Source organism: Oryx dammah, unplaced genomic scaffold (genome assembly GCF_014754425.2).
Source record: "Oryx dammah isolate SB20612 unplaced genomic scaffold, SCBI_Odam_1.1 HiC_scaffold_9, whole genome shotgun sequence".
In the NCBI taxonomy this organism is placed as follows: domain Eukaryota; kingdom Metazoa; phylum Chordata; class Mammalia; order Artiodactyla; family Bovidae; genus Oryx; species Oryx dammah.
In genome coordinates, this window is record NW_024070193.1 from 46,161,193 (window position 1) to 46,183,913 (window position 22,721).

A 22,721-nucleotide genomic window follows, 5' to 3' on the forward strand; every position below is an offset into this window, starting at 1 on the left:
GGGTCCACACTGTGAAGGGTTTTATGTCCCTGCCGGGGAGTTCAGACCCTGCTTCTTGTCTTCTGTGAGCCTTGGAAGAATGTTAACCAAGGATTTGACATGGTCAGCTTTATTTGAGAAAGATCTGCCTGGGAACCACTTGTGTGGAAAGCACATTTTCAAACATGTGAGTGAAACAAGCAATATTAAGTAAATACTTTTTATTTTTGTAGGTAGTAACCAGTAGTTATTATTCACTGATATTCCCATTTTAAAAATGCCTTCTCTAAGCAAGCTTTTTATGTGTTAATGCAGATTCTCTCCTGTGCTGTGGGTAGGATGGTGTTGAGAGAATTTGCACTCATGGTGGGAAAAATATTGCCTCCCCACTGAGATGTCCATATTCTAATTCCTAAAACCTGTACACATGCAGTGGGAATCTAAGGTTGTAGATGGAATTAAAGTTGACATTTTCTTGGCTTATCCAAGTGGGCCAGTGTAATCACGGGATTCTTATCTGTTCAAGGAGGAGGCAGGAGGAGTTTTCAGAGTAACGTGATGAGACGTGTAGGACCTGGGTAGCCCCTGCTGGCCCTGGGGCCCCAGGCCAAGGGATACTGCAGCCTCCCAAGACTGGAAAATGGAAGGAGATGGCTTCCAGGAAGAAATAGAGCTCTGCTGACATCTTGACGTCAGTTCAGGGAGACCTGCCTTGGAGTTCCGACCTCCAGAACTGAAATAACACTTCTGTGTTAACCTACTAAGTGTGTGGTCCTCCTAAGGGAATACCGTTCACCACAGTTTATAATAAGCCTGCCAGGTAAATGGTCATGAGGAACACCACAGAGCAGTCTTGGTAGAAGCAGCAGCTGAGACTGACTTGGGAATCTGCCTGGATCTTTCCGTGTTTGTGTATTTGGTGGGTGATGCAGATATCCACAGATATTTGATATTTTCGTACATTAAAATTCACATTGTGATTCTTGATCTAAATCGGTTGCAGCAGAAAGCATGGTCTTGTTATCCTGACGGCTGGCCCTCATGACTCACAGGTTAGTACTTCCTGTTTTGCCATCATTACCCGCCATTTCTAGGTTTCGCCGTAAAGATGATTCATTTTGCTCTCCACGACAGGCTTCTGTTAGAAATACATTACTCATGTGCTCCGGGAGATTGATCACTTACGTCTCTCTCCCCCTGCCTGGTCTCAGATGCTCTGTATCTGTTGAATCACTGGGGTTTTCTTTTACTTCACTATAAAATGTGTTATAGTTTTCCATAGCTCCAGTTGAGCTACAATTAATATTTTAGAGGGTTAGTGTAGAAAGTGTGCAGTGCTGTAAAACTGTTGAGATGGATGGTGGGGGTTGCAGCTGAAGCGAGGCCAGGCCTTTCTCCCTGTGATGGAGGCAGCTCAGGGTGGGAGTGAGGTCACCCGGGACGCGGGTGAGTCTTGATGGGTTTTGCATACTGAGGATTCCTGTCATGCTCAGTGGGTCCACACAGCCCTCAGAGGCCTTGGGATTCTTAAGGTTCATTAACTTGAGTTCTTTGGAGAGTCAGGGATTGCCAGTAATGAAAATCATGCTTAGAAATGAGTTTGTTTGTGTTTTTTTTTTTTTTAAGAAAGTTGTCATCATTTTTTTAATTTAGGGGACTACATTTCAAGAGGTAGGTTTTTGTTTTTCCCTTTTTGCCACTCATCACATTAGGAATTGTAGCCTTTACCTCTGTGGAGATCCTCTGCTCCCCTCCCCACAAATCTCTTCAGTTTGTGTTTTGAGGAGTGTGTTTCTTTTTCTGGCCCCTTTTCAGTGGTCTAGTGGAAAACTGGTGATCTAGGGAAGGTCACCAGAGTGGAATGTTTGCCTACGGGTGGTGCTGTCTTCTTACCTGCCCAGAAACCTGCCCCTCCGAACCTCGATGTCCGTGGCCTGGGCAGGGAAGGCAGAGGACGACACAAGTTGGCCATGCGCTGAGCTCGGTGGTGGTGTCACCAGGACTTGTCTATACGGGAGACTGGCCTGTCTGTCTGAAGAACCCAGCCTGGGGTATGCTATGGACTGAAGGACAGGGAAAGGGAATTAAGTCTAGAAAACTACATTTTTCTTAAGCTATAAAAGATAGATGTACAATTTGCCATGTTGACTGGCGCAAAGCCCTGCAGGTTTTGATCCTAAGGAAGAAAAGCCCCCCTCTGTGCTCCATGTGGAGAAAAGAAGCCTTGAACCGTGTTGAGCGGTCCCCAGGAATCCTTCAGGATGGTCCAGCTACAGAAGAGTGAGGTCTTGGGTTGTCGATGGATGGTGCAGGGGATGTTACTCCCTTAAGGCTTTTCGCTGGCGCCCTACCACCGGGTGAGGGGAGAGAGCAGAGCCTCTGGGCGGGACATCCCTTCCCAGTGCTGCCTGTGAACAGGGCGCTCAGTGGATTTCACTCCCAAATCCTAATGGAGCAGTCTGCTTTGCTTAAGCCTGGCCACCCACCTGCGGGGCTGTGAGGAGGACCCGGGTGAGCTGCTGCCTCTGTCTTGAGGTGGAGTTCAGGGATGCTACTAGTAAGACGCAGGACAGGCCCCGCAACACGGGGTTCCTTGGTTCCAAACATCAGCAGTGCCCATGCTGAGCAAGCTTGCCCCGGGATCTAGCTCACTTACTTTCATCCTGTGGCTACTGCTGTCACCGTTGTTGGTGACTTTTGTTTCCGTGTGGCTAGCCACTCAATACCTCGGCCGTCTTAGTTCTAACATGCTGTCCATCCCTTGCGCTCCCTCATGCGCCCAGCCTGTGGCACCTGGTCCCCTTGGCTTCAGGCTTCTTTTGGGTTCTGCCAGTAGTTGGTGCTGGCCTGATCAGGGTGCAGGGGACAGGAGGAGAACAAGGTCAGGCACTCCCTTTCCTCATTGCCTCCCGCCTTAGTGGCTGTCCTGGCAGTGGCTGAATTCCATTATAACTTCACTTCCTGTCCGGGGTCCCCTCCTCTGTGACTCCAGCTCCTCCTGGGCCGTGGCAACACGGTCCTTCCCCTTGTCACTCGGGGCCTAAGGGTGGTCTCTGCTGGCCCCTGGGTGCCTCACCGCCCTGCTGGCTGTCTGCAGCTTGCCTGCTTCACTCTGTTTCCCGCTAAGTCCTTTTGAGTGTGCCCCTTGTCATCTGACCTGATCAGTGTATCACGCCTCATCTGACAGCGCTCTCAGTATCTGCGGCAGACTTCCAGATCTTAGGTCCAACTTTCATCTTTCCTTTGGAGTCAGAGTCTAGTGTTCAGCTGCACATTGGAATCTCCATTTAAGTGCCTTAGAAGTACTTGTGACTTCATGCAGCCAAAGAGGCCTTTGGATTCTGTGCCCACTGCCCTTCCTTACCCACACCCAGACTCTTGCTTCTGTAGTTTTCTCCATCTCTGTACAGTTTACCTCTCTTGATCCATATACGATGATCCCAGATTGTATTTTATTTTATTCTTCTCCCAAACATATCTCCATTTGCCTCCTTTTCCCATCTCTGTTACCACCACCATTTCCAGGTCACTGTCCTAGCTTACCTGGATGGTCAGTGTGCTTGACTTCTCTGCTTCAACGTTTCTTTTTCTTACCATCTGTGCTCCAAATAGCAGTGGCTTTTACCTTCCTAAGATGAAAATGATATATATCCCTCTCTAGTTTAAAACATGCCAGGGCGTCATATCCAGCTGGAAATAAACCAGTCCTCTCTATTCAGACTCACCAAGGCCACCTCATCTCCTCCTTGCACCTCTCGCCACCCACCCCATCATCTACCAGCCTCGGTGGTTGTCTTGTTTTTACACTGTCAAGCTAATATCCTCTTGGGACCATTTCCCTGCACCTTGGTATGGCTGGTAAACCCACACATCATTCAAGTTTAAATCTAATTTCATGGGAGGTTCTTCTTCCCACCAACCTGGTATTTACTTAGTCACTGTCTCTCAGATCACACAATTTTAGTTCTTAATATAGCCCTTAACACTTTTTGAAATATTTCTTGGTTCTTTATCCGTTTTGTGTCTTCACTCAGAAACATTTACGCTCCATGAGAGTAGGAACACTCTCTCGTCTTCAGCACTGAAACCCCAGCACCTAGAAGAATGGGTGACATTACTAGACATTTTATTTATTTTTCTATTGATTACCTATTCATGGCCTCTGCCCATTTTTGGATATACATACTTATCATTTTCTTAGTATAAGAGCTCTTTATATGTCAATTACATTAATTTTATCACACATGACCTAAATATTTGCTTAGTTTGTCATTTGATTTTCAGTTGTATTTGTTGATTTTTATTTTTTATTTTTTTATTTTATTTTTTTAATTGTTTAGTTTTTATTTCATAATCATAAATTTAACTTTGCAATCCAGCTAAACTTGGAGGGGGATAAGGAAAATATGGAACCCAAAGAACTGTAGCGAGAGCACAAAGATTATAGGATATTTCGAGCAGATGGGGTGAAAGGGTGCTCTCCTGGGCTACAGAAGGAATGGTCTGGTGGTTAAGTAAAACACAAGTCAAATTTATTAGATTTGTCCACAGTCAGCAATGGTGATCTTCTTGCTGGTCCTGCCATTCCTGGACCCAGAGCGCTCCATGGCTTCCACAATATGCATGCCCTCTTTCACTTTGCCAAAGACCACATGCTTGCCATCCAACCACTCAGTCTTGGCAGTGCAGATGAAAAACTGGGAACCGTTTGTATTGGGGCCAGCATTTGCCATGGACAAGATGCCAGGACCTGTATGCTTCAGAATGAAATTCTCATCATCAAATTTCTCGCCATAGATGGGCTTGCCACCAGTACCATTATGGCGTGTGAAGTCACCACCCCGGCACATAAATCCCGGAATTATTCTGTGAAAGCAGGAACCTTTATAACCAAATCCTTTCTCTCCAGTACTCAGAGCACGAAAGTTTTCTGCTGTCTTTGGAACTTTGTCTGCAAACAGCTCAAAAGAGACGCGGCCCAAGGGCTCGCCATCGACAGCAATGTCGAAGAACATGGTGGGGTTGACCATGGCTAGACAGCAAGGGAAGCTCTGGGGTGGCGGCGTCTGCAAGGCCTATTTGTTGATTTTTAGACAGACGTTTTAAATAATTTTGAAGTCATATCTATATATTTTAAGAGTTTGATTTTGATTTTAGACTTTAAAACACTTTCTCCATTTCTGATTTGAAAAACATTTCTCAGTGTCTTATGGTTGTGATTTTATTTTTTTAACATTAGACTTTTGAATCTACTTAAAATTCGCTTAGGAGTGTGATTTGAAATAAAGATCTAAAATTGTTTTTCTCCAATATTGAATGATTTAACACATACTTAGGGTGTTTGGTGGAAAAGGCAATGGCACCCCACTCCAGTACTCTTGCCTGGAAAATCCCATGGACGGAGGAGCCTGGTAGGCTGCAGTCCATGGGGTCGCCAAGAGTCGGACACCACTGAGTGACTTCACTTTCACTTTTCACTTTCACACATTGGAGAAGGAAATGGCAACCCACTCCAGTGTTCTTGCCTGGAGAATCCTGGGGACGGGGGAGCCTGGTGGGCTGCCGTCTATGGGGTCACACAGAGTCGGACAAGATTGACGCGACTTAGCAGTAGCAGCAGCAGTAGGGTGTTTGGTATATACAAGGTACTTTATGCATGGTGACGTCTAATCCTCCTAACAACGTTATGAAGCAGCTTTCCTCCTCTCCGGTCCCTGACTGTAGCAGTGAAGAACGAGAAGGCACAGAGAGGTTAAGTACTTGTCCAGGATCACAGGCTAGTAAGACTTGGTTCCCTCTTGCTGCAGAGTCTATGTTGTTCACCCTTAGTCTGCTGTCTCTGTTACTATTGAATATTGAATATTCATTTCTGCCCTGTTTTGTAAGTAGCCCATCCATCTCCACGGTTTGGAAGAAGCCACTTTTAACATGAGGTGAAGAGATATGCATATTCAGGTCTCGTCCCAAACTTTCTTGCCCACTTAAATTTATTTAACCTCTATTTTAGTGAAAGTTCCACACTTAAAAATTTAGACTTTCACTTCATCTTTTCCTCATTCTTCCTCTTCAGATGTTTTAGTACTATTATATATTTTTACTAAAACTCAACTTTATAGAAAAGTAAAAACCTGGACCTTCTCTCTTAAGGTAATTTAAGTTCCATAAATTCTGGCTTTCTTAGGAAGAACAATGAATAGACTTTTAGTGGCATATGAGGAATTACTTTCTCACACTATGACGACTCAACTCTACAGCCACTGTAGGTCAGGGCTTCCCTGGACATGAGATTATAGTATGAATATGGTTAGCACAAGAATAGCATCTGGTGACAGAATAGATGCTCAGTAATTATGTTATGAATGTAGAAATGAGGATAATGTGTCAGTCTCTGCATTCTTTTTCTAATTTTCATTTGTATCCTTTCTGTCAGCCTTACGTATTTAATGAGTAATAATGGTTTTGCTCAAATGAGATGAGGCATTGAAATCTACGCTGTTGTGCCAGTTCCTGTTGGGGAGAGAAGACTAGCACATTTCCAGGATTGCCCTTTCCTCCTCCATGATTATTATTATCACCACTGGAATGGATTAAGAGAGGCACCAAGATGTCTGATTTCTCTGCAGGGACTTTTCAGAGATGTCCTTTTTAGAAAACTTTCCTCATTAGAACCTAGGCAGTTGGGGTCTACAAGAAAAAGTTCAGTAACACAAGCCTGTTGTTTCTTCTAAGGGATTGTTATGTGACTCACTGTTTCTGAGAGAAACGGAAACATCCATTATATGAGACACTAGTCCGTGGAAATGAGGATGGGTAGGGAGACAGAAAGCATATCATTGGGGAACCTTTTGTTCTACTGAGATTGGCATTACAGTGGCCCCTTCCCAAAACCGATCTGTAAATAAAATTCCTTACCTTTTATTATGCCAGCATACTTTTCTTTAGGTCAGTCTAGCTGCAGAATGGTTTATGACCTAGAGATGAATGATGTCTTCCCAGGAAGAATTTAATCTGTTCAGTATCTTCATAGAATGTTCCATATGTCAGTATTTGTAATGAATTCCTTATGATGAAGCCTTGGAATTGATGTGCTACCTAGAGGACCACATTGTTTGCTAATAGATGAGACATTAAAATCCCACTTACATGGAGTCATTGTCAGTGCTAATGGTTAATTCTTGGGAAATGCCCCCCCACCCACCCAAATGAAAAATGTCAACTGACTCATGCAGTTTGACTTGTATCTTGCATGCATGACTTGGGTTCAGTTGAAAAGAGAAAACAAATTTGGACTTTAGTGCCCTGTGGCAACATTCACGTTTTGCAGTGCACTGTATTACTCAGTGGCGACTGAATGTACTTTTTTGTGTGTGGCTGGTTTGTCCATCGTTAATGAAATTTGTGATATTAGTTGCTTAAGAAAAATACACTCACCAAAAAACTAGGGTGGGCCTGTTAATGAGTCTACCAGAAAACAATTGTGTAAGTAATCAACTTAATGGTAATATTATTTTGTACAGTGTTATTTCTGCATGTATTTCCTCTTTTACATTTCAAATTGAGGGGCCATTCTAGGGTAAAACACTTGCCATGATCTATGGATAGAGTTTGATAAACTCCTAAGCCAAGCCAAGGGTGGTACGAGTTTCTGTTGCATTGTGTTGTTTTGTGCCTTGACCATGCGTGTACAAAGTATGTACATGTTTGCATACTTGTTGACATGCACACATCCACGTTTTTCCTTTGATGTTTTCTCAGGCAAACTCGCTGCACTTATATTATTGAGCAGAAATAATTTAAGCCAGATAATTTTTATGATGCAAATATGTAGAGCAATGAGCAATGACTCCCCCCCACCCTTGTTAAATGTTACAGTATATTTATGAAACCCATCACTGCTTTAGGAGTCAAAGAACTTGAAAGAGGAAGTAAATGTGATAGTCTGTTCACTGGAAAAGGAAATAAACTAGAACATATTTACTGGCATTTGATCAATTAGTCACTGTGACATTTAATCAGTATTTACCTAAGGAAAATCATGAAAAAAAATCGTCATGTTCTGATCTCTGCTGGTTTGTATGAGTTTAAAACTCGACGTGTTCTATACCAGAAAACAATAACACCCTAGATCACCAGTTGAAAACACTTACTGTGTGTGCTAAGTTGCTTCAGTCATGTTCTACTCTCTGCAGCCCCATGGACTGCAGCCTGGCAGGCTCCTCTGTCCATGAAATTTTCCAAGCAAGGATACTGGAGTGGATTGCTGTTCCCTTCTCCAGGGGATCTTCTCCAGGCAGGAATCGAACCTGTGTCTGTTATGTCATTGGCAGGCGGGTTCTTTACCACTAGCACCACTTACTGTTGTCCTTTACATAAAATAATTGATTTTCCTTTTTGTACAAGTGTTAGATTTAGATCTTCACTGTATAAAAACTAAAATACACAGAAAAGCCCAAAGAATAGAAAATAGCTATAACCGTGTACCCAGAGATAATTGGACTTAACATTTAGTGTACTCTGTGTTTGTTTCTGGGCTTCCCTGGTGGCTCAGATGATAAAGAATCCACCTGCAATGCGGGCGACCTGAGTTCAGTCCCTGGGTTGGGAAGATCCCCTGGAGAAGGTCAGGGTGTGTGTCTCTCTGTATCATTTCTGTTTTAGATATGAAGTAAATTTCTTTTGCATGATTCCAGTATGCATGAATTTTAATTACCATGGTTTAGTTAAGTAACTCCAGTTTCCTAGCAACAACTGAGATTTCACTTATGGTGGTATATAAACTGTGAGCAATTGCATTAAGTACACAATTCTCTGCTGGCTCTGTAATCAACACTTCACTAAGTGAATAACAGATGCTACAAGACGATGAGTGGCCTATCGCAAAGTCTGTTGGTGGTTTGTCACTGTATGTCAGTTCAGGCTTAGACAGCAAAAGTGTAGTTGTGTATCCTCATCATCTCCCAGTGATAAACCCACGGGTTGTTTTATTAATACAAAAGTGGATGATCAGAAAAGAGATTGAAAAAGTTCAGCAGGGAAACAAAAAGTGATAATTGTGGAAATAAAATTTCAATCAAATGTAAACAGAATTAGAGAATAAAAGTCTGGACTTGGTGAGGAGCAAGTCTATCAGCGCCATTTTCCCAGTAGCATTTATTTTTTCTTTTAGCTGACTTCACTGTCTTTGTGTGACATTTTGGTCATCCTCACACTATTTCGAACTTTTTTTGTTATTTTACTTGTTACAGTGATCAGTGATCTTTGCTGTTGCTGTTGTAATTGTTTTGGGATATCACCAACCATGCACATGGAAGATCGTAAACTTGATTGATAAAATGTTGTTTGTCTTCTGACTGCTCCAGTGACCAGTGGCTCCCCCATCTCTTTCCCTCTCTTCAAGCCTCTCTGTTCCCTGAGAAAACAATCCTGAAGTTAGGTTAATAATCTTACAGTGGCCTCTAAGTGTTCAGGTGAAAGTTCATCTCTCAACTTTAAATCAAAAGCTAGACATGACTGAGCTTAGTGAGGAAAGCGTACTGAACCCTGTGATGGGTTGAAAGTTGGGCCTCTTGTCAAACAGTTAGCCAAGTTGTGAACGAAAGGAAAAGTTCCTGAAGAATATTAGAAGTGCTTCTCCACCGAACACATGAATGCTAAGAAAGCAAGCTGCTTAATTGCTGATGTGGAGAATGTATGAATGGTCTGGATGGAAGATGAAACTAGCGACAACATTCCCTTAAACCAGAGCCTAACCCAGAGTCATACCCGAATGCTCTTGAGTTTGAGGAAGGCTGAGAGAGGTGAGAAAGCTGCAGAAGAAAAATTTGAAGCTAGCAGAGATGGTTTATGGGGTTTAACATCTTTGTAACACAGAAGTGCAAGATGAACCAGCAAGTGCTGTTGTAGAAGGTGCAGCAGGTTACCCAAAAGAATCAATAGATTTTCAACGTAGACAGAACAGCCTCTCCTGGAAGAAGATGTCATCTAGGACTTTCATAACTAGAGAGAAGTCAGTGCCTGACTTGAAAGCTTCAAAGGACAGACAGACTGTCTTGTTAGGAGCTGATGAAGCTGGTGACTTTAAGTCAAAGCCAGTGCTCATTTACCATTTCAAAAATCCTTGGGCCCTTAAGGATTAGGCTAAATCTTTTGCCTGTGTTCTATAAATGCAGCGGGAAAGCCTGGATGACAGCACATCTGTTTCCAATGTGATTTGCTAAATTTTTTTATGTCTACTGTTGAGATCTCAGGAAAAAAATGTTCATTTCAAAATACGTTACTGCTCATTGACAATGCACCTAGTCACCCAAGAGCTTTGATGGAGATGTACAACCAGATTAACATTGTTGTCATGCCTGCTAACACAACATCGATTCTGCAGCCCATGGATCAAGGAGTAATTTCAACTTTTAAGTCTTTATTTACTTACTTTTGTTTTTGGAAGACAATCATTTTTTTCATAGTCAAATGCAAAGAAAGCACTTGTTTTCCTTTCCTTTATGACACTTGTAGAGGGGAGGGAATGAACCTGATGAGTGGGAGGGGGGCCGGGAATATGGATAGAGGATGGCAGACTCTGATAGTTGCTGACCCATAGCTATTCCTCCCCTTCTGCTGTGGTTGGCAGTCATATTCCCCAGCCCCAAGGCATCTGCTTCCTAGTCCTCAGGACCTGTGAATATGTTACCCTTTATGGCAAGGGGGGCGGGCTTCCCAGGTGGCTCAGTGGTGAAGAATCTGCCTGCCAGTTTAGGAGACACAGGTTGGATCCCTGGGTGGGAAAGATCCACTGGGGGAGGAAACGGCAACCCACTCCAGTATTCTTGCCTGGGAAAGCCCATGGACAGAGGAGCCTGGCGGGCTACAGTTCATGGTGTTGCAAAGAGTTGGACATGACTCAGTGACCAAGTATGCGTGCATGATAAAAAGGGACTTTGCAGATGGGGTGAGGGCTCTTGAGATGGAGAGACTAGGGGAGTGTCTGGATGGTCCAGTGTAATCACAAAGGTTTTATAAGGGAAGAAGGGAGGCAGTAGAGTCAGAAAAGGAGGTATGATGGTAAAAGCAGAGGTTGGAGTGATGCGAAAAAGGAAATATAAACCAAGAAATGCAGGAGGCCTTTAGAACCTGGTTGATCCCAGGAGATTTTCCTCTTGAGCGTCCAGAAGGAACTTGGCCCTCTCAACACCTTGACTGTAGCCCTGCTGAGACCCCTTGTGAACATCATCTTAAGTCTTATTCTTTATAAAAGGCATTTCATAGGGGCTGTAACTGCCATAGGTAGTGATCCTTCTGAAGCGTCTGGGCAAAAGTCATTTGAAAACCTGGAAAAGATTTACCACTCTGGATGCCATTAAGATCGTTCATGATTCATGGGAAGAGGTCAAAATACCAGTATGAACAGGAGTTTGAAAGAAGTTGGTTCCAACCCTCATGGATGGTTCCCACTGAGCTCATGACTCAGTGGGAGAAGTAACTGCTGATGTAGCAGAAACAGCAAGAGAACTAGAAGTGGAGCTTGGAGATGTGATAGAATTGCTGCAAATCTCATGATTAAACTTCCACAGCTGAGAAGTTCTCCTTGTGGGTGAGCAGAGAAAGTGGTTTCTTGAGATGGAATCTACTCCTGGTGAAGATGCTGAGAAGATTGTTAAATGACAATAGAGGACTTAGTTGATAAAGGGGTAGCAGGGTTTGAGAAGACTGACTCCAGTTGTGGGTAAAATGCTCCCAAAACAGAATGGCAAGCTACAGAGAAATCGTTTGTGAATGGGAGAATCCAATGATGCTGCAAAGCTTCATTGTCATTTTAAGAAATTGTCACAGCCACCCCGACCTTCAGCAACCACAGTCATGACCAGTCAGCAGCAATCAACATCAAGGCCACGCCCTCCACCAGCAAAAAGATGATGCCTTGCTGAAGGTTCAGATAGTGGTTAGCATTTTTTTGGTGACAACGTATTTTAAAATTAAGGAAATGGATTGGCTTTTTTTAAGACATAATGCTTTGCACAATAGACTGTAGCATGAATGATTTCCACATGCCCTGTTACACCAAAAAAATTTGTGTGACCTGATTCATTGTGGTATTTGTATTTTTTGGTGATAGTCAGAAACTGAACATGCAGTAGCTCTGAGTTATGCCTGTACCACTGACTGTGGGAAATTTTGCTTGGTCTTTACAGACTTTCTATGCAGCTTACTAGCCTTGTGCAGTTTCAGAATCCATCAGATGTCTTCTGGGGATATTGCTTTTGCATTTGAGGTCTCCCAAGTTTCACATTTGTCATTCCAGCCCTGTACAACGTTTAAAATTGTTGCTGGTTTCTCATGCCTTTAGTAGGTACTGAACTAACTTTCAGCCATCATCCAGAACCTGCAAAGCCCCTGGGAGGAAAGTATTTGGAGACATCAGTTCATCCTGGAAAAGTTTCCTACTTTCTGGAATTTTAGTTCACTTCTTGGTGCTCTTGTAGCTCTCTGTTATCTGTACAAATTTGATTTTGTAATTTTTCTGGAGTTTTCTAGTTGTTTTAAGGTGATATTTTTGGTCTGTGTGACATATTATATCCTACCTGAGACAGAAGTATCCTCATTCATTAAATTCTTTTATCTTTTTGAATTTCATCCTTTTGCTTTGTCTGGGTAACTTCATGTTTTCCTTAGCTTTTAAACATTGAGTATATGTATATTTTTCTTTGTTGTAGCTATCTAATGCTGCATATTTCCCTCTGATAAATTGAGCAGTATTCCATAGATACTAATATTTTATGTTTTCTTTACCATTATTTTCATAAAACTTTGCAGTTTGGGTCTATATTTCCCTCAAGGGTTTAAAAATGGCATGTAAGAAAAACTTGTTTGGTTTTTAAATTAATTAATAGTATTGAATAATAGCACTGAAGAATTTTTATTTGGGGCAAAATTTATCGACATTTTCTTTCTGGCTGCTATGGTGAATTTTCATGAATTCTCTGTGTACGCTTGAAAATTGTTCTCTCATTCTCTGTAGAGTTTAGAAATTGACATGACAGCTCTAAGATACAGCTCATGGAGCGTGTTGTTGTGCATGGCCACACCGGTGTCCTAACTTAGATGAAAGGAGGTGGTCTGTAGTAACATATTATTAGTGTCTTTGTCTTCATTTCTCCTGATTTCTGGAAGTTGTTGCAATGTTATTGGGTATTTACATATTTTTGAAAGTATTTATTTTTGTGTATTTGTTTGGCTTTGCTGGGTTTTGTTAGGGCATGTGGGAACTTCAGCTGTGGCATGTGGGATCAAGTTCCTTGACCAGGGATCGAACCCGGCCCCCTTGCATTGGGAGTGTGGAGTGGTAGCCGCTGGACCACCAGGGAGGTCCCTTGGGTGTTTGCATATTAGTAATTATGAACTTATTACATTTTGTGATCTCTAGTTAAAATTGTTTCCTTGTTATCCTGTCTTTTATGTTTTTTGTTGTTTCTCTTCAGACCTTAATACAAAGTTAGAATAGAAAACTGGTATAAATTTATGTCTGGTGATCATATACTGTTCCCCCAACCTCTTCTTCCATGGATGCCATTCTTTCTAAATAAGAATTTTTCCTCCCAAATTCTTTATTTCTTGATAGTGTCCATCAGGATTTGGCCCAGAGACTCATTTAATTAGCAAATTGTGATTCTAGTTAAGCTTTATATCTTTTTCATCATGACACATTGTGCAAATAAACATGCTTTGGAAAGAATATTTGAAACCCCGCCTGCCTATTTGGACAGGCACTTCTGTTCTCTGCAGAGTCCAGAATGAACAGCCTCTCCCATCTTCCTCTGCAGTGTCCCATGACAGGACGCGTGATTGTTGATAGTCATTTGCGTGCCCCTCAGCAGATCGTGTGATTGTTCACAACTCATGCACTCGAGGACTCACAACTAGATGGCTGTGCAGGAGTGTTTCCCTGGAAGCAAACAGTCCTGCACGTCTGGTCATTAATAACACAAGACTCTGAACGGGATAGCAGCGCATCACAGAGCAGAGGGAGGGCAGGCGTGGGGGCTGAAAGCCTGAGAGGGTGAAGTGGCCAGTAGTGTGGGAGCCACCAGCTCCCGATGGGGGGATGACTGTGGCTCCCTTTCAAGTCTGGTCCAGGAGGAGCTGCCTGGCTGAACGTTGTCTAAGCAGGTAATACATTACTGTTGAATATGACTCTAATTAGAGTGTAACATTTTCCTCCCAAATAAATATAAAAGTATTCATCTCTCTGAATGGTTACTTCCTGATTGCCAGAATGGGTAAAATTTTAGATGATCCATCTCATCTTATTAATCCCACTGGGTTTCGTAGTAGAAAATAAACGAGACTTGTTTATGCTTGCAAATCAAATTGCTGTAAAAGGTTGTTTCAATAGAGGCAAAATCATAATAAAATAATTTGGTAAAAATGGGAGCTAAGAGTATGCTTAATGGAACATGATTAGATTTAATTTTCTTACTATTTCCATCATTAAAGCTCCATTATCTTTTCTGAGACCTCATTTAGGCTTCCGGCTACAGCGCAACTCTGAGGCATTTCTGGGGAGCCCACAGAAGCGGGCAAGTTCCATTAAAAAACAAAAATAGCTAATAATATGTTCTTCTTTCATTTCTGCTATTTGATATCGGCATCTCACATCCAGAATATCATATATCCTCTTTCTAACCTCATCTCTTGAAAGCCGTATGTATCGTTATCTGAGAGTTTTCAGACAGAAGTTGGGTGTTATAGTTGAAAACAAAAACTCAGACATACTGATGATTGTCCCTGAAGTGCAGAGAGTCTGAGAATTCATAAGAATCCCTCTGGTTATCCCTGTACCATCAAGTGTATCCACGGCTAAATCATATTTGTATATAGTAACAGAATCAATAGTAGTGTTAGCCTTCTGCTCATGGTCGAAGGACGGTTAGGAATCCATTTGCCTTAAAAAACCTCCAGAAGGAATTGCCACCTCTGTTTCCCGTAACTAAAGGGTGAGAATTGACCTTTCCAGCCAGAGAGGTAGAATGTAGTGAATTTAGACTTGGTCTGAAGTCAGAGGTCCACAGGGTAGAGGCCAGGTGATGAAGGATGATCAGAGCTGAGCTGAGCTGAGCTGGAGTGAGCCCTGTGAGCTGCCCATGAGGGTGACATGTCACCACTCCTCCCCACTGTGTGCAGAGATGATGTAACTTATATCCATGAGTCATTGTGACAGTGTATTTCTAGTTTGCTTTTAATTCCAATGAATTCTCAAGAAATCAGTATCCTGGGCACTTAGTATAAAGCAAAATTTAGTGTGGATTGCAAAAGTCTAGGGGCTTCCCAGGTGGCTCAGTGGTAAAGAATGCGCCTGCCAGTGCAGGAGACATGAAACGCAGATTCAATCCCTGAGTCGGGAAGATCGCCTGGAGGAGGAAATGGCAACCCACTCCAGTATTCTTGCCTGGAAACTTCCATGGGCAATGGAGCCTGGTGGGCTGCAGTCCAGGGGTTACAAAGAATCAGGCAGGGCTGGGCATGAGCGCATGTTACATATGGTAGCACTCTTAGCTGAGTGTTGAGAGTGATCAGCCTTAGTGTGTGCTTGTAACATCTGATGTCTCTCAACTGCATGTTCCTAAGTCACAGGGTCTCTGCTCTTCCTCAGGTTCTAGACCTCCCCAAGGCCGCTGTTTCTTCCTGCCCAGCTCCATTCTAAAATCTCCTTCCTAAAGTCTTCTCTCATCATCTCAGGTTTTCAAGGTCTCACTTCCTGGGGTGCTAAGAGCAGGACTTGCTTCGACGTGGCACACTGCCCCTTGGCCTGTTCTGTCTGCCCTGGCCACCCACTGGATGGGCAGCTACCCAGTGGCAGGTGTCTTGGGGCACGTTTGGGGCACTTCATCAGGATCCAGGGCAGGCCTGGCATATATTGGTCTTCAGTACAGATTGTTGAAGGAGTGACATTCAGTTGTGTGTGGAGGAGATTTTTCATTTTTTACCTTCTTCAAAATAATATACTCTATTTCTGTAATACAGGAGGTTATCAGTTGGGCAGACTACTCAAAATGATGAATAACCAACAAATGGTTCACATAGTACTTGGTAAACATAGTTTTGTGTGTGTCTGTGTGACTGTATGAATTGGTATGTTTTAAAATTTATGCAGTGTCACATTAAAACCTGTTTTCCTTCAGTGTGGTATCTTAGAATCATTCATTTATTCTCAAGTTAGTTTTGTTCTCTGTGTTATAAAACCCTGTGATTAAGAGGACAGTAATTCATAAACTTACTCTTTTCTCCCTCCCTTCCAACATTTATGTGTCAAAGTTGGTCTTCATAGTAACTCAGCTGAGTTCTGCTCTGTGGGATCCTTTTAGGGGTCTAAAGAAAAGCAAGATTCTGAGGATTTTTCTTTCCACCTTATATCACAACTTTATGTTGTTCTTGGATTGATCAGTGAGCGTTCTGGGGATGGGTGGATGGGGGATGCCAGTCTAGCGCTAAAACTGGTTGAGTGTTCTTTGCATTTGTTGTTCAGTTGCTCAGTCATGTTGACTCTTTGCAACCCCATGGACTGCAGCACGCCAGGCCTCCCTGTCCTTCACCGTCTCCCAGAGCTTTCTCAGACTCATGTCCATTGAGTTGGTGATGCCATCCAACCATCTCATCCTCTGTTGTCCCCTTCTCCTCCTGCCATCAATTTTTCCCAGCATCAAGGTCTTTTCTAATGAGTTGACTCTTCACATCAGGTGGCCAGAGTATTGGAGCTTCAGCATCAGTCCTTCCAATGAATATTCAGGGTTTATTTTCTTTAGGATTGACTGGTTTGATCTTGGCCATAATCCACCGAGAAATATTTAAGATGGTGCAGAACGGTGTTGGATTATAATCACAAAGCTTAGAAATTGTTATCATTTGATGTTGTTTAACCTCTCATTCATCTGTAAAGACGTAGCATTGGGTATGTTAGGGAACAGAAAGACCTTAGCTTGAGTCTCCACGTGGATCATTTCTTCCCGGGAATCTATCTGCATCCGCAGAAGGCAGTGCTTGCCTCCCTTCCCCCGGCCCCTGCTGCTGCTGGCTTCCAGTGGAGCTCACAGCCCTGCACCTGATGAGGCAGCCGCTGGGCACTCTGCCCCTCAGAGCCGCCCTAGGGGAAAGGCTCCCTGTCATCTGTATGGCTTTAGGCAGTGTGTTTCCAGCTGTCTGAGGTTTTGCCTCTTTCTCTGCCCTTGTCGGATCTGGTGACAGTGACTTGGACGACGTGGCTCAGAGTCATTGCTCTCGGCCTCTCTGGTGGAAGGCAGAGCCCTGCTGGGAGCAGGGCCCACGTTTTGTTGAACTCCAGAGCATAGTTAATGTGAAATGTTCAGAACTGGAGCTCCGTGAATGATTTCTCCTGCCTCCTAAACATTTGTATTGGGTTGTTGGTTAGCTTAACCTGCTACTTGTGCTCTGAGAGATGAGATTCTGAGTTTAGCCAGTAAGCCTGGCAAATAATGAAATCCAGGCTTCCAAGAATGGGCTCTATGTGCCTCTGAAGCCCAGGGGCATCTCCCAAAGATAAGCACCCCTTCCTTGTTCACCGTACGCCAAGACAAGTTCATGATGTGCATCCCAACAGGAGTAAAGGGTTCTTGCAAGGACAAGAGCTCTGTCTCTGTGCTCCTCTCTCTGAAACACTGGCAGGGTTTACTGGGGGGCACCCAGAGGCTGGACTTGTGCTGGTCCTATGACTCACTTTTCATTCCGGTTGGAGGTGAGCAGCTGCCTGGTGATGCAAAGACTTCTCGATCTGACACTTGCAGACAAGGGCTTACACCCCCAGCTCAGCCTGCCTGGGTTCACTTTTCTTCTTGGGAAAATATTTTCTGACTCTGCTTTCTTCCTTCCCATCCTCTCTCCCTCCCTAGTCTGTCTCCCTTCTATCTGCCCTCCCTCCCATCCTTCTACCCTCCCCTTGTTCTTAGGACTCATTCTGATTTCCATTTTTTTTTTTTCTTAGACTTGCATGAGAAAAATTTAATGATGCCAATTTGACATCTAAGCCCTTCAAGCTGAAGTTCGTTTATTGAGCTGTAGGAGTTAAAAATATGAAAACACCATAGCTTTCCCTTTCCCCTCCTCCTCACTCCCTCATTCCTGAGCTCCAGAGACTTCTCCTGGACTGGTGGGACTGTTGCACTCATGCAGAATCAATGCCATGACCAAATGGGCACTCCGCATAGAACCAGGGCTGCCAAGGGTGTTTGTCCCAGAATAGATAATAAAGGTGAGGGTTGGCTGATGTCTCAAGGCTCTTAGACCTCCAGTCTGGCTTGGCGTATAGAATTAATTTAAGTTCTCATTCTCTTCGACTTCAGACATGGACACTGACCAGTTTACCGTCACTTTCTCCCCTGGTCAAGTTGGTCAGTCTCCTGGCACTTCCTGTTGCCCAGCCCATGCCCTGCTTATGTTCAGGGTCTGCTGGTTATTGATCCTTTCTCTCAAACCTTTACCCAGCAAAAGACCCTTTGATCCCCCTATGGTGGTCCAGCATGACCCACGCTAACATTGCCCAGTTTATGCTTGAATCTAGGGAATCTTCCAACTCCAGTTAATTTTTTTAAATGCCAATAAGGGCACAAAATCCCATTTAGAAGATGAAAAATTCCTGAAATGATTTCATCCCATTGCATGCTGCCAATTTATTCTCCAAGATGTTATAGTTTTTATCACTGTGTGGCCCAAAATGAGCTTATCGAATTTTCCAATGTGTTTATACAAGTATTGCTGTTTTTAACTAGAGTTTAAGAAAAGGAAAACTGATTGCCCTCTATTATGGAGATTGATAACAGAAGTGTGAGCATGCATAAAATACCCAGTGCAGCAAACTCTGGGGTGAGTGGCAGAGATCTGGACTGCCTTATGCTACTGATTTTGAACATCACATATATATGTTTGGAGTTTCCCTGGTGTCTGATTTGTTACATGCTCAGAATAACTTTTGGGGAAAAGGTGCTCCTTGTTGAACACTTATGCTATGTGAAGTGGCTTGGTTCTTCTATCTTCTCTTTAGAAATGGCCCTCTGCAACAAAAGCTGGTTGAAAAATCCTATCAGATCCAGGAAGTATTTGCTTTGGGGGCCTTGGGTCACTAGGCATTTTGTTAAGGTTTCTCATTTGCTCATTGGTAGCCCGCCTACCACTTGCTGTTCAAGGATAAGAGCTGACCTGTCAAAGAAGGTGTTAAGGACAACTGAGTCTACAGCCCCTGGCAGCAATGCTTCAAGTATTACTTGTGCAGTGTGCACACAAATTTTATCCGTTTTAAAAGCTCCCTCCTTGATTCTCCATACCCTGATGTGATCTTTGTTATTTTTATTAGAGTATAGTTGATTTACAATGTTGTGCCATTTTTTTTGCTGTACAACAAAGTGATTCAATTATATATACATTCTTTTTTGTATTATTTCCCATTATGATTTATCATAGGATATTGAATGTAGTTCCCTGTACTATACCTACTGTATGGGCCTTGTTGTTTCTCTAGTCTATATAAATAGTTTGCATATTGCTAACCCCAAACTCTCCCTCTGTGCCTCCCCAGCCCCTGGCAGCCACAAGTCTGTCATCTATGTCTGAGAGTCTGTTTCATAGATCGGTTCATCTGTGCCATAAATAAGTGATATATTTGTCTTTCTCTGACTTCTTCACTTAGTATGATGATCTCTGGTTGCATCCATGTTGCTGCAAATGACATTATTTCATTCTTTTTTATGGCTGAGTAGTATATGTACCACTTCTTCCTTATCCATTCCCTGGTTTGATTTTTCAAGTGGTGAGGGCAAAATGAGGTAATGGAAGAGGAAGACGCACTTCTGAGTTTAAGTCCAGGCTCTGTTCCTCTGTTCTTTTCTCAGGGCTTCTCTTTCTTTCTTTTTAAAATCAAATGATTGACCTAGAAAATTCTCTCAGATTCTTCCAAAGTCTGGTAGTATGATTCTTGCTTTGTTCCAGGTTTGCCAGCTGGTGAATAATGGGGCAGGCCAAGAAGCTCTTTTTTTTTTTTTTTTCAGCTCAGTTTTCTTTTTGCTTATTGCATTGTTCCTTTATGTGCCTCAAAACCGTAGGTTTAATAAGCTTCCAGTCAATTCCCACTAATTTCTTTTTCCTGTAGGACTTACTAGTACTACTTTGAGACGGGATCTATGATACCAACACATGGAAAACTCCCATAGTCAAGAGATCTATAGTTGAAAACTGTCTTTTGATAATTCTGTGTGCTGATCTTTTCATTCATTTTTGCCTTATGTAATACTTTCTTTCTTTCAAATGGGACACTTATTTGTATTGGTGAGCAGTTACCTTTAATGGAGGGTCTTATTAAAACTGTGTTAAGGTCTTTCAAAATTTCAGAGTGTACATTTTCCATGTGGATGCAAGTGCTTCATGAGTACTTAATACATACGCAGAAGGTGAGAGATTCTTATGAATTTCATTTGAAGTCAAAAGACTGAATGTTTCCCTTATTGCAAACATTATTCAAAAGTAAATAAGATACTGATTGAAAACATTTTGAGAGAGATCATTTTTTATCCTTGTATAGTTCTGTTTCACACCATTAAATAGCAAATTTTAGGTGCTCCATAAATATGTATTGATTGCTTGATTGAAGGCAGTTGCTAGTCGCTGACAAGTTCGTTTCTCAAAGGAGCACCCCACAAGCCGTATATCGCTTCCCCAGCTGTGTTCATCATATAAGCAACATGGAGCGTTTCTGTAATTTACTAGAGGCCGCTGTATACCTTGGCTCTGGAGACCTGGCTAAAAGTCCCAATTCTGCCCCCAGAGGGCTCAGCGTTGAGCCAGGAATGGATGAACAACAGTCAAGGGGTTGTGGCAGGTGCTGTGATGAAGGCAGGCACAGGATGGTGGTGGAAACGTCAGGCGACACGAGAAAGGTGGCCTCCCCTGCCACCCCCAGCCACAGCAGTGACATCTGGCCTGAATGTTTAAGAATAAATCTGTTTGCCAAACATTCATTATTGTTTTTTATTGCTATTATTATTGTTTTCTCTTTGGCAGGGATGCTGGAAGAAGGCAGGAAGGGTTTTGTGTCTGGACGCACACTTGTATTTTTTCTTTCTCCTCCGCCCCCCTGCTGCCAGCCTGTACTTAGCTCAGAGAGCATGTTGTGGGTCAGGAGGGGCCTGTCTGGCAACACTGCAGGCAGACACACAAAGGGGACACGCTCCATCCCTGGGGGTGCGGTCCTGGCCACTTGCCTTTGGCTCCGTGGCCAGGGTTTTCCCGCCTGAACAGGATTGGCGCTGGCGAACTGCATCTGCCTTGAGGCCTTGGGCCCTACTGGGAGCCCAAAGGATGGACTCTTCCTGCTGGAAGCCTAAATAACGTGAGAGGGCATGGCTGGGGAAACTAAGAGACGTGGTAACCTGCTGGAAGGGCGTCCGCAGCGCACTGCCAGGGGTGTTACACAGACCAGGACCCTCGAGCCGCGTGGGCACACTGATTGACAGATGGCTCCAGTTGACCCAGACCCCCGTCTGCGCCAACTGGAACACATCACTAATAATAACTTTTATTTGCGGCCAGAGGGCCTCCACCGTACCTGTCAGTCACATTTAAAATCCATCTGAAACTCTTCTCTCTCATGTCCCTAACCAGAAAGATGGAGGGTGATCCAGCTAAAAGAAGGGAGTTAATTTTATGCTGCCAGGCTCTTGGGCTGAGAGCACCATATGGTTTTGTCAACAGATGAAGGAGACTCCTTCCAGGGTCCCCTCCCCCGACCCCACCGAGTCTCCTCGGAGCCTGCTAAGTCCCACGAAACCCCAACCACAGGGCAGAGGAGCTGGGTGACTGCTTCACAGCTGGCAAAGCAAAGGCCCAGTACCAGCTCCCTCACACCCCAGACAGGCCCACTTTGGACCCCCAAATTCTGTCCTTTCTTCCCAGGAAATCCCATGTGTATATTTATGAGGGAAAATTCCATGGACAGAGGACCCTGGCGCAGGCTACAGTCCATGCGGTCCCAAAGAGTCAGACACAACTGAGTGACTAATACTCACACATATTTATGAGGTACACGAGTGAGTTCATTTTAAATTACTCTGTGCCCAAGGCCTTGGATTTGCCTTGCTCTGTCATCTCCTAGTTCTTGTTGTTTTCTCCCACTCTCAGGCCTTGGGATCCCACCAAGACTTTGAACAAACTGTACTGTGGGAATCAATGGCCCTCCCTCTGTCCTGGACCTACTGTAACCTCCCAGCGCACTCACTCCCCAGACCTCGTGGCCCCAGATGTCAGCCCCAGGAGTGGAGATGAATCTCTCCCGCTTTCGAAAGCAGTAGCTGTCAGCCGTCAGGACGGTGAGGTCAGGGATAGAGACACATTAAGAGATGGCAGTGGGGATGGAAAGCAGATTGAAGAGGGGTTTGGGGAAAACCAGGGGCCTGCTGTGGCGGGTTGGATGTGGGAGACAAGAGTGGAGGCAGTCGTCTCTGGTGATTCTAAGATGCATGGCTGGGTAGCCGGGCAGATTGGAGGGTTCATTAAAATGGAAAACAGAAAAGAGGAAGAGGAAGGGCAAAGGAGCCGAGGTCAGTTTAGATTCCATCGAGTTAGCACTGCTGGTGAAACAGCCTTGTGGAAAACTCAATAATACGAAAGTGTCCTTCTCCCCACACGTGGACTTAATGTTGTTTGGGTGCTCTGCAGGCTCCTTTTTCTTAAAAAATTAAAAAAAAATTTTAATTGGA

At 43.6% G+C, this 22,721-nt stretch overlaps 2 protein-coding genes across 5 annotated transcripts in view; one reads left to right on the forward strand and one right to left on the reverse strand.

Moving 5' to 3' along the window:
* ULK4 (unc-51 like kinase 4) overlaps positions 1 to 22,721 on the forward strand; it is a 492,418-nt gene that overhangs the window by 230,116 nt on the left and 239,581 nt on the right. The window lies entirely within an intron of this gene.
* On the reverse strand, positions 4,309 to 5,050 carry LOC120867759 (peptidyl-prolyl cis-trans isomerase A-like). Its single transcript, XM_040246165.1, has one exon. It carries the CDS (start codon positions 5,007 to 5,009, stop codon positions 4,515 to 4,517), a length of 495 nt encoding a protein of 164 aa, XP_040102099.1. The 5' UTR covers positions 5,010 to 5,050; the 3' UTR covers positions 4,309 to 4,514.

Excerpts from the sequence above, each read along its gene's own strand:
- LOC120867759 (XM_040246165.1), bottom strand. The coding sequence starts at position 5,009 with ATGGTCAACCCCACCATGTTCTTCGACATTGCTGTCGATGGCGAGCCC.